At 36.5% G+C, this 12,646-nt stretch overlaps 1 protein-coding gene across 1 annotated transcript; it reads right to left on the reverse strand.

Annotated features, from left to right (window-relative positions):
• Positions 7-11,629, reverse strand: LOC109231156 (chaperone protein dnaJ 13). The gene is made up of 13 exons (XM_019396722.1): positions 11,260-11,629; positions 10,316-10,602; positions 8,467-8,664; positions 8,274-8,388; positions 7,930-8,016; positions 6,282-6,370; positions 5,460-5,544; positions 5,238-5,291; positions 3,067-3,147; positions 1,971-2,048; positions 1,323-1,562; positions 460-567; positions 7-381 (listed from the first exon to the last, which is right to left on the reverse strand). The coding sequence occupies exons 1-13, from the start codon at positions 11,401-11,403 to the stop codon at positions 325-327; spliced, it is 1,623 nt and encodes a 540-aa protein (XP_019252267.1). The 5' UTR covers positions 11,404-11,629; the 3' UTR covers positions 7-324.

The raw sequence follows: 12,646 nt of genomic DNA on the forward strand, positions 1-12,646 counted from the left end.
GGGGGGTTCCTGTTGGTTCTGGAGGGTAAGGAGGACCGTATCCTTCCTGCTACTTTTCCCCATCTTATTCCTGTTGGTTTCAGAGGGTAAGGATGACGAGAGGGGGAGCGAGGGGCTGAAACATTGAACAAAGTACCTCAGAGGCAAAGCAAATGATGCAACATTTGAAGAGGTACCCAGTCTCTATTGGTTGCCTTAAATTACTCCAATTGACTATCACTCATTTCGAGGAATCAACAGCCTTAGATCTATGTAGTGCACTGAAATGGCTTATTGGCAGCTCCTACTAATCAACAAAACAGCAACTCATCAGCTCTAATGACATCAAATTCTGTGTGATTCTTGGGGTATAAGCAACTCATCCAAATCGTCAACCATGACCTGTTAATATGTTGACAGCAATTTTAGTTGCCAGAGGAGGTTTTCGCATATTAGAAAAGGGTGAAAGAAGAGGAGTACCTCAAAGTTGTTGCCATCAAAGGTGTACTCCACATACAATTGCTTAGGTTCTCCAGGACAAGGATCACAAAAGCCCATAATTCCTGATTTCTTTACACCCTCGTGTAGCTGCATATACACAATGAGACATTAAATATCTAATAAGGTAAAACCATCTTGAACAGAGAAGATATTGGCAAGTAGTTACTGAAGTGTCTGCAAAAATGCATTCATTTGTAATTATTTTCATTTCGTCAGTCATACCAAAGAAAGCAGTCCAAACACTAAAAAACTAACAGCCATGGGCTAAGATTGATGTGACAACAGATGGACAGCCTTTTCCAGAGGAGATAAATCAATTATGCTCCTTGCTATTGTAAGAAAACTTTATTAACGAGAAATCAGCCTAGAGAACCCAAGATGAATCCTGGAACAAACCTAATGTGTGAACCACATAAAGCACCAAAATCTGGGCTAATCCTCCTGATATACAATAGATGTGTATCTTCCAGAGAAACACAAATTCTTGGAAGTCCCAGTACTTGTTCCAGCCAAATACACAACCATAAAAGGAGCACCAAGAAGATATTGTGGCATACCATGATCGTATACCATACTATCCATGTTATTCCCCTTTTTCCTCCTCTTATTATGACATCTAACCCACCACGTCCTTAGCCTTCTCTTAGCAACTGCAGTTGTTCTAATTCTCTCTTATTTATGACCTCCAAATAGCTTCTCATGTTCAAACAGAAGACCAATTAAAGCAAGTAATCTTAAACTCAAAAACGTGCAATATGGATGGCACCAAATATGAAACAAAGAGTCCTTAACACTGATCAGAACAAAGAAACCTATTCAGAATGGTGGAAGTAAGAACGCACCTTTAGTTGCCCGGACTCGCTCACAAGAAAATTTAAAGGTAGAGTGACATCAATGATTTGTGAAGCCACTTCATCTTTTACTTCCTCCGTTTGACTTCTGTTCTTCAGAGCTTTACGGCTACCATAAAGTGCTTTTGTAACAACCAGTCCACCTGTTTCTAGTTGTCTACTTCTTTTCCTACTGGCCACATTTTGCAATAGTTGCTGAGCTTTCTTGGCTGCTGCCCTTGCCTCCCGGACCTAAAACATGTAGTGCATTAGGACCAAAGCTGGGTAGAGGTTGAGTGCACATTGGACCATCTATTATAAGCCCAATGGGAAGTACCATTAGAATGCTTTTACAGACAGAATAGTACACACGCCATATCATAGCAGCAGAGGCAGCGTACAGGTACACACAAACAGCATTGACACTTAGAAACTACTAAAGTAGAAAAACAAAATTGTGGTTCATCGAATATCCTAAGGCGAAATGGGTCAAAATAGAGCAAAATTGATTGAGAGGATTCATGAGCCGACCCCAACTAGCTTGCGTCTGATGCCTGGTTGTTTATCAAACATCCCAAGGTCTAACTGCCAAGAACTAGAGACACTATTCATAGAATTCACACAGCAGCAATGCCAGTTACCCAAACTATTTATAATTACCTGGCCAAGAGTTTTTTCCATATTCTCTGATGCCTTCTGCTTATCCCGCTTAAGATAAAAAGGTTTCACAACAAATCTCTGAAAGTATAGAAGGGAAGAACAGTCAAAAGAGATGGATATAATTCCTGGAAATGAGCTATTAAGAAAATAAGCAAGTTATAAAATATAATCAACAGAAGACATTTCCCATATTTTGACAACACAAGATCCCATAACAATTCAGAACAATTATGAAGGAAAAGATTTCACAAAGAGAAAGATGTTGGAATCATGGAAAATGAGCAATTATGAAACTATGCAACTTATAATTTTGAGGAGACATTTCCTCATATTGCCACCACAAGGCCCCCAAACAAACTCAGAATCAAAAGTAATTAGTCAAGCAAAACATATTTCAAATATCTAGGGAAGGAAATAATAGATTGCAATGGGCCATCAAGCGGAAAATCTTTAACATGGGTTGCAAGACTAAAAGGAAAACCGACTCTTGGGTCACCAAATTAAAAAAAAGTTAAATGTTCTAGCGAAACGATATTCACTTGATAGGAGGGCGTGGAGGTCGAGAATTAAGGTAGAAGGTTAGTAGGTAGTTTATAGTGTTCACCGATAGGCTTAGTAGCATGCATGTCCCTTCATATTCTTAGATTTTTATTACGTTATGTGGTTTTGTTCGCCTCAGGTATTGTATTCCCTGTTGCTATTATTTGATACTATTTATCCTTTATCTGTCCCTTTTTTTCTCTTCCTTCCTTGCTTCCCTCTTCTTCTTCTTGCCCTTCTTGAGCCGAGGGTCTATTGGAAACAGCCTCTCTACCTGCATTAGGTAGGGGTGAGGTCTGCGTACAGACTACCCTCCCCAGACCCCACATATTGGGATCAAACTGGGTTTGTTGTTGTTGTATAGTGCTATGTTGATCAGAAGAACTATTTCTATCTCAACCAAATTAAGTATTGATTCTATAACAATTTACAGCAACACATGGAAAGACAGTACTATAGTAAATTCCCCCAGAGAACAATTGAGAACCATCATGTGGTAGTTTAGCTGTTGACGGGAATGAAATTTTCAAATGCACGTGTGAAGCAGAACACAAACCTTCAGTACAAAATACAGTGAAGTCGGAATCACAAATGCTCCGGTGGCAAAAAAAGGGTTCAACTGTCTAGAAAGCAATACCTGCATACATCGAGATGTAGCAAAATAATGGAAATAATTAATAGCCTGAACAACAATGATCTTGAGTGAGACAGATACTATTTAGATAAAAGTTAAGCTGTTTCAGCCAAATGCCAATTTATTGAAAGGAACTTAGAATCTTCACTTACCACAGCAAAAGTCAATTTTTTGGGAAACCACTGGAAGAAAGTAGGTTAAATAGAGTGGGACAGATAGAAGAATACAGATTATGGAGTCGCTCTAACATGTCATTCCATAAGCTTCTTATTGCGAGACAGCAAGAAACAATACAGAAAAACTGTTATCTTAGGACTCATTTTATTGGCGTTTTTGGATTAGCAGAAGTTCAGAACTAGAGAGCCTCTCAATTTTTGACAAGAAATCAAGGGGACTCAATGCAGTTCAGTATTTTAAGAGGTGGAGGTGCGAGGCGTGGCCTTTTAACTAATACGGAGTAATCCGTAAGTTTCGAGGCACAGGGTGATATTTAATCTTTAATATTCTATATAGTAATAAATAAGCATAAATAACTAAAAGTTGTAAAAACTAAAAATAACATTAAAATTGTAGAAGACAATTGCAGAAAAAGATATAGGAATGATTAATTTAAATATCTAATCATATAAAAATTGGAGAGTCAATCAGCTTTCCTCTTTTTAGTTAAAGAATTGCAAAAATCCCTTCTTTATCAAAATGTTACATTTTTGTTAAAAGAAATTCTGGATTATATGTACGAAAGATGGGAGGCCCAACGCCAAATTTCTAAAAGTCATCAACTAAGCCCAACATCCGATTAGCTTTTCTAATCAGATGCCTTGGAAGGACCCAACATCCCATTAGCTGAGAGCCTAAAACTGAATCTCCAGAATGTTCATAGTGCCTGTCTCTTGGCTTCATACATTTTCATTTTTCCCTTTTCTTTTTATTTTTCAACAGACATCATTTCATGCTTTGCCTCTAGTCAAGAAAGTGGCTTCTCTCTGCCACTCGGCCCTCGCCGGCGTCGCCACTGGTCAGTTCCGTCGCTTCCACTCAGACTGCTCATTTCAGCTGATGCCACTCCCAACGGCCATGGCTTCCACATCGTCCTTACTGTTTATGAGCAATAAGGTAAGGTTGTACTTTATATTTTATCTCTGAAATTGGTTTTGAATGATAATTGGGAGGCAATGTCCTGTATGGATCTAGTTCCTCTTCTTCCCTAAGTTCGTTTTCTTTACTTGGAAGCTTGTAATTTCAAAACCCAGGTTCGCCTCATCCATGATGCGCTAGGGCGTCTGGCCGCAGCTCTCATTGTTCAAGCAAACGCCCCGAGATACTAGCACTCGCTACCACCTTTCAAGGATGCCTCGCCCAGAGGCGCACTGTAGGAACCGCGGAGAAAACGTTTTTTAATCACCAAGGTTTAATGCTTCAATTATTTTCGCCACGGTTTACGGGATTAAATATGAAAAATGAAGTTAGCTTTGAAATTGAGACAAGAAAAACCTTTCGCCTTTGTGTACCAAAGAATTTTCAACTCTTCTTTACAAGTTACAGTACTAGCAAGTAGTACCTTTCAACTGGCCACTTATGGTTGCTACTTTATGATAGTTAGATCACACTTTTTGAATATAATTAACCTAATTTTGGTGAGACCATCAGAATAAACATACTTAATATCCTATTAAAATTAGATAGACCATACTTAACACATAGTTACTTAAGTCCCAAAAAAATTCTAGCTCCGGCAGTTGTTTTCTCAAAAAAAAAGGGGGGGAGAGAGAGAGAGAGAGAGAGAGAACTAGCTCCCACAGTTGTAAGACATATAATATTCATTAGTTCAATAGGCTGAGGTACTATATTTTAAAATAAGAGATTACGCATTAGTTTAGGTTCATTATAACTCTATCATTATTAGACTCCTGATCATCTTCGAAGTTCCTGATTAAAAGGCAGCTGTTGATGCAACAAATTTCCGGGAATATGTAGCCAAAACACGAACATATGAGCACGTCCACGCACAAGCGAAAGGAAAAGGAAAAAGAAAGAAAAAGATAAAGGCATGAAACCAAAATAAGGCACATTGGCACAAGTATGAGACTACTTACGGGAACAATCAACTTTTGGCCCCCACGATGTAACTCGAACTTCCAAAAGATCCCCTATGAGTAAAAAGTGGATGTAAGGTGTAAAGCACGAAAACATGCTAACGATCTTGCAATAATGACTTCTAAGGAATGCTAAAACATGTCTAATAAAAGCATAGGAAGAACTAGGCCCCACTCCTCTTTTCTTGGGGAAGGGAAAGGAGTTACTTTGTTAATATTTACCTGAATTCCTACAGTGTACAGCATCCGAACGGTACTGAATTCAGATATTTTTCTTCCACCGCCCAATTCAAGTTCAAGTGCAGTACTGCAATATAATATAGAATTTCGTGAGAAAAGGCTACCAATTGAATTACGAAATTTGTGCATGAAGATAAATTCGGTAATCTAGATTATCGTGCTTTAGGCTTAACTGAAGATACCCTTCTCCAAAACATATAAATAACAAGCTGAACTACTATGCAAGAAAATGTGGTTCCTGGTTCAATCTACAACAGAAAAGATAAGGAATTCAACCGGTTCAAATACACTAGGAGTTTATTTGTTTCCAAGATACTAGGAGGGTTACTCTTCCCAGAAATTTGTAACAAATTTTACCTAATACCTGAACAAATGTCATGGGTAAATAAGGTAAATGATCAAGAAGATAATGTGAAGTAGCTTATATAACAAGCTTTTTACAGAAATCTGATTATAAACCGAGGACGTAGCAATATCTAATGCAAGGTATGTATTGGCGTACTCATGCTAATAATCATTTGACCAGTTGGTCATCACCATTACCATGTGTATTAGCAAATCATGGTCCAACTAAAAACTAGGATCCGAGAAATTTAATCATTCAACAAAATAAGTCAGAAACAGCACATTGCAACATATCAAGAGTACACACGCATTCACTAGCTTATTCAGACCACAGATTGTGTAGTTTATTTTAGCAATAAGTATTAAATGTCCAATGCTTAGAACCTTGAACTTTAACATGGTACTGGCAATAAGATGAATAATTTGCAAAGAAGTGAGGAATTATTAACATCAACGAACCTTCCGATTCTGCCTGCAATACGCCCATGAGATTTTGTGGAAAAGCGGTGGGTGTAATGAGCAGTTGCACCAAATGACCCTGTCCCTATCTACAGTACAATGGATAGCAAATTATATATTGATATAACAATGCTCAAAGTCTCTCAAATTGGTAAGGTTAAGATGCTGCCCAGTAGAATGCAGGTTAATGAGTTAATGCTGCTTAATATCCTTCGAAATGAACTTGTCATGTTAAATATATTAAAAGCAGGAAAAAGGTCTCTTCCAACAGAACAAGTTGTAAGTATGTTATATTTGTATTATATGCACAGACAGACACATACTTCCAGATTTGTTTTGAGCAGCCCAACATAAATAGCATTCAAATTTCTTTAGATTCAAATAAGTTTCCAATGGCCCAACATAAACAGCATTCTGATTTCTTCTCACGCAAAAGAAAGAAAATTGAGGATGGAACATGAGGGGGTCACATAGCCAATTACTATCATTGCCAACTTCTTCTAATCCTGCTAGTATGCTTGTCAGAATATTGTGGAACATCTATAGCTCTAACACAACCTAATGCAAGTAGGAGAGAGTGGAAGAAATCAAAATCTTATTCTTCAAGAAGAAACCAAGCAAAAGCCTTGATAGAATTGACCAGCTTGTCCAGTTTGGGAAGTTGGAGTTTTTTTTCCTTTTTATAAAGGAACAACCCACTGTAAGGGAATACCTCGAGGGGCACCAATCTATCAAAGTTTACCTCCCAGATTTTGGCAGCAGAATATTCGAGAACTACTTAAAATACAAGTACCATTTTTTTATTTAATTAAACACATAACATTTACTTCTGTCACTTTTGTAGAGATTCTTTTTTCAAAATGATACTAAACCAAACAATTGATATTAAAAGAAACTTAGCAACCTAAATAACAATTACTCCCTCCGTTCCAGTTTATGTGAACCTATTTCCTTTTTGGTCCGTTCCAAAAAGAACGAACCCTTTCTAAATTTGGAAACAATTTAGCTTAAACTTACAATTCTGCCCTTAATGAGAAGCTTTTATAACCACACAAATACTCTGGGCCCCTTTTTGACTTCTTTAGGACCACAAATTCCAAAAGTCTTTATTTTTTTTAAAACTTCGTGCCCAGTCAAACAGGTTCACATAAATTGGAACGGAGGGAGTATAATCTAATTCAACAATTTGGTCAGGTTTTTGGGAAATAAGCAAGTAATTATAAGCCTTATAGGGAGCCAAAAACCAACTCTATACAAATTATGCTCTGTAGTCTACTAAAGCTGGATTTACAATCAACTGGTGCATGTTCTGCTTGTCCAGAAAAAGGTAAACTGTGTGCCAAGAAGTAAATTAACCATTAGGTGATCCTAAATCCATATCAACAGGTAGAAGACACAAATTCTTCTGTTTTTTATCAAAACAACAAAAAAACTATAGTAGTATGTTCATGTGGATTTAAAACCACAAATATTCAATATTTCAGCATCTCTCATAGTCAGACCAAAGAAAGTGTCAGCCAGTAATTATTCAATTGTAAAATAAACAATTAAGACATATACAAGTCTTAGAAAATTCTTAAATTCACTTTTATAAGAAAATGTCATCAAAAGATAAAAATTATTTACAGCTAGAGCAGGAAAGTGGAACCTTGATTTCTCCGGAAGCAGACCTTTTCTGCTCCTTCTTCTGCCATCCAACAGCTATAGATGACTCTGGACCTAATGAAAGCTGTATCTGAAAAAAAAAATGAAAGGGGAGAAGGAAAAAATAAAATCTTATTGATTAGTTAAAAGGAATGAGTGAATATTAGTAATGTGAGATGCACTAAAAGCATGCCTCAACCTCTAAACGAGTTTTTTCCAGAATTCTATGGTCCAAGAGATCATCAATTCTGACTTAAGTTGCAGCCACGAAACATAAAGAATAGTAGCAATTATGACATAAGATTTTTCTTTAAGCATCTCAATGCACCAAACTCAAAAATAGCTTACATTTCCATGAGCGGTGTCAGAGAGCTGGCGAGTCCATGTGTTGGAGAGATTAACAGAACCATCTCTTAAGGACATGGCAAGACCCATTGTTGCCGTAGAGTGAGTAGATATATGACTGATGAGACAAAGAACAAGTTAATCTTTGGCTAAGAAATTTGAGATTTGCAGCATATAGCAAAATTGATCATCCTACCGAGTTGTCTGTACTCCTAATAATGCTCTCAAACCCATCGACCCCATAAACTCTATCGAAGAAACTGATGACATTTGATGCCTAAGAACAACAGATGCAGCACCACCACCAGCATTCCCATTAACCGCCAGATTTCCACCAATGGCAACAGCATTGTGTTTGGATATCTGAGACTGGACTTCACTAGCCATAGCCATCCTGGCAATCATGCCCAGAAACATGAACGGTAAGATGAGGTCATGAAAGGGTATTGCTGAATAATCATATAGAAGACAAAAACTTGCACTTGCTGATGATCAACATCTGTTATCGAGATCAAGAGCAGAATACGGACCCTCAGTTAACTACTTTTCGGGGGGGCCTAACTTACTCTTATATGCTGCTCTAAGGGTTTGGAGCAGTAAACAATGAAAGGCCTTATTTTACCTTATTGATATATCATGCACACCCTAAAATTCGGCAAATGGAAGATGCAAACAACTCAAGCCTTTGTAATTATGATTCCAGTAATGTACTGAAATGGCCCGACCAAGAAAGGAACTTCGCGGCAAAATCCAACCATATGGAAAATGATGAGATTCTGAAGACTTAGCGGATTGTAATTTGTATATTCTGAAGTCTTTTTTTTTATAACTGTGGTGTCTTGCGCCAACATCAGGTACCAGGTAACTCTATCCACCAAGGCTTGGATAGATGGGAAGAATTCACTTAGTGCTTTTATCTCCGGTGGGATTTGAACCCGAGACCTCATGGTTCTCAATCCACTTCATTGACCACTAGGCCACACCCTTGGGTGCTATTCTGAAATCTTTTTTGTTTGTAGTTGAAATATAATGCAATAACACAGAAAGGCTTGCTTATTACATTTTTTATGTAAGTACTTGCTTATCACATGTTGAAGCTACTAAAAACATATTGCTAACTTTGCCTAAACAAACTTACGCATTAGTCTTGCAATATCTTACTATAGAATAACCTTCGATGCTTCTAAACAAAAATGACAGTGGTGCTAGCACCTTAATTCATGTTCTTCTAGAGCATCTAGACTGTGCAGTCTGTAAGTCTACAGGCTGCTCAGGTCATTACTTCTGTTGACGATGGTGTAATGCATTAAGCTACTAAAGAACACATATAATAGGAAGTAGATCACAGTAACCGAGACCTCTTGAGGAAGTCGCCAGAAGGGGTCAAGGAAAACAATAAGAACCAAACTGTTACAAAAGCATGCAGAGCGACTCTCGTGTATGTTTTTTGATGGAAAAAAAACATACACAAGAGCGACTCTCGTGTATGCTTAATGGTCTTTACCTTTCTTGAAGCTTAAACCAACCTTACCTAGTCGCTCTCGTGTATGCTTGATGGTCTTTACCTTTCTTGAAGCTTAAACCAACCTTAGCTAGTTATAGGGACTTATTACAAAGATTCCTCAAGATCCCTGTTTATGATATCTTCCGCTTCATACTACAATTCTCATAACTGGTTTGCTTCACTACAATGTCATAGAAGCGCACACTGAAGCAAGCAAAATTTAAAGCATAGTTCATTAGCTCCAAATCTGCAAGCATTTCTGGTGGCAGTTTAGAAACATTCTTATGCAAGTTGTCCCCCACACCAAGGATAACTCAAATACTTAAAAGGAATTTACTTATCAACAAGTTACTTAAAGGAACATGCTTGCATATTTATCTAGGATTCTGGACAAAGGAATTCTAAACGCGCACAGTGTGATAGATGTAATAGTTGGCTCATGCCATGCCATCGGATTATGAACCACCTAGTCACATATATCAACATCGAATCTACAAAAGCAATTACGACATAGAAACGAAAAAGAAGTACAGATGTTTACCCTTTCATAATGCCATCACCCTCTAAAAACTGTGGCAATGATAGATTTGCCAAAATTGACCCAGAAGGGCGGAGATGTGCTGCAACCTTTTGAAGTTCCTTCTGACGACGTAGTCTTTCAAGTTCTTCCTTGATCTCTTCAGCTTTGTTCAGCTTAGTACCAAGTTCCAAACCAGAATTAATCCCTTCCATACCATATATGTCATATATTTGTCTTTTATTCTCATCCGATAAAATTTCATAAGCTTCACATATTCGTTGAAAATTCTCTGTTGCAATTTCCTTCATCTGAAACAGGACAAATATGCCACTATTCATTCACAACTCGACCTTCACAAGAGGAAATCAAGAAAACCAAACAAATTTCTTCCAATACTTGGGAAATTATCTAATTTCTTGTAATAATGTTCCTAAAGATTTAAATCTAGATTTTCTTGAACTAATTGCGAGCTATAGCATTGAAAAAAATTGAATAGAGAAGAGAGGGGAAAAAAAAGAATAAATACGTCAACTGCAATGCAAAATACCCGGAAGAAATTGAGCAAAAGCAAACACAGCTATACTTTCCACCAATATCAAACTATCAAAGGCGAGAACAGAACTAATCGCAGTTCTGGAACATATCGATCAAACAACTACTCCTCAATCGCAACCTAGTTCGAGTCGACTACATGATCCCAATGTACACATTTGATCTAATCAGAGACCTATTTTCATTCTAATACTAGAAATTCTCTAAAACTGGTCCAGTACCCATTTCCTTCCTATATAGTCCAGGAAATATAGGCAAATTATAAGTACTCAAACTATTCAGACCTATTTAATTCCAATAATAATAATGCAATCCTCTAAAAAGTTACTATCTTTTAACTCTAAATACACAAATTAAGGGTTCACAGAAGCTAGTATAGCAGTACCGAAACATAGAGTGAAAATAAATAATACCTCAGCAGCTTGATATTTATCAGGGTGATATATTTGAGCCCATTGACGATAAGCTTTTCTGATTTCATCATCCGAAGCTTCTGGAGATATGTGTAGCAATGCATATAGCTCCCTGTTTTGCGGCCCGCTTTCCTCTTCTCTCATATTAACTTTAGGGTTTATTAGAAAATTCGATTTCGTGTTTTTTTTTGTGTGTGTAAGGTGACAAAATGGATACTACTGTTGAGGATTAGCTAAAACCCTTGTTTAGTTTCGTGGGGGTGGGGTTACAGAGTCGCCATTTCAGAAATTCTTGCTTGCTGCTCAAGAACATTAACGACTTACCACTGACTTCCTTAGATTCCTTACAATTTTTCTCTCTTTTATTTTATTTTTCTTTTACCAGCAAGAATTTTTAATTAAATTATTTAATTGGTTGAATTTTAAATTTTAATAACATTTTGGTCCCTCTTATTGGTAAATTTTATTGTAGTCCTTGTGATATCTAACTAAGCATATTTAACTTTTAATTAAAATATTCATTTTTTATCCCTTTACTTGTGAATATTCATAAATTCACCATATTTATCAGTTGTTCTATCACTTAATTACTCATCTGTTATATTAAAGTTATATTGTTAGTAGTTTAACAGTAATATAGTACTAAAAATAGTCCAAATATATATGCTACAAAGGATCAAAGAAACACATTGTAATTAATGAAAGGCTAGATATGTTAAGAGTCATACATCACAAGGATCAAAACCAAAATTTACCAATAATTGAGGGACCAAAAGTGCTATTATTTGATGTTGTTTTGAATAATATGAGTTTTTGAGTTTTTGTACAAATCACAAAAAAAAAAAAAAATAATGTACAGGTCCTTGCAATACTAATATCAACCAAACGATTTTGCAAAAACTAAAACAAAAACTTATTAATAATATCGAATAAGATCCTTTTACGATAAGTATCACATATGGAGATTGATTTGGTTTGTTACAAACATTTCTTTCGGCCCATGCTATTATCCATCTGAAATGTAATCCATAAAATTAAGGGAAATTACCAGCTATGTCCATTTATAAGTAGCTCATTACAAAAATTGTCCAATTGATAGAATATTACTAATATTAGCCAAATTAGCCAATTAGTTATTTGTTGCAAAAAAATATCAAATTTTAGCTTTGTTTTGAGTGGGTGTTATTAGAATAGATTGGGCACAACTTAAGGAGCTTGAATCTCAATTTTGGGAAGATTTGGTGAAGTTTTGAGGTGGTTTGAATTAAAAATTCGAAGTAAAAGCTGAACATGAAAAAATATAATATGTGTATGACACTGTGTATCATTTGTGTATCACATATGTATCATATTTGTATCAATTGTGTATCACATGTATACTTGTGTG

This window comes from Nicotiana attenuata, chromosome 8, assembly GCF_001879085.1.
Source record: "Nicotiana attenuata strain UT chromosome 8, NIATTr2, whole genome shotgun sequence".
Taxonomy (NCBI): Eukaryota; Viridiplantae; Streptophyta; class Magnoliopsida; order Solanales; family Solanaceae; genus Nicotiana; species Nicotiana attenuata.

Excerpts from the sequence above, each read along its gene's own strand:
- LOC109231156 (XM_019396722.1), bottom strand. The coding sequence starts at position 11,403 with ATGAGAGAAGAGGAAAGCGGGCCGCAAAACAGGGAGCTATATGCATTG. Across the intron at positions 8,017-8,273 it reads CTGACACCGCTCATGGAAAT|ATACAGCTTTCATTAGGTCC; the intron begins GTAAGCTATTTT and ends TTTTTTTTTCAG. Across the intron at positions 6,371-7,929 it reads CTGCTTCCGGAGAAATCAAG|ATAGGGACAGGGTCATTTGG; the intron begins GTTCCACTTTCC and ends ATTGTACTGTAG.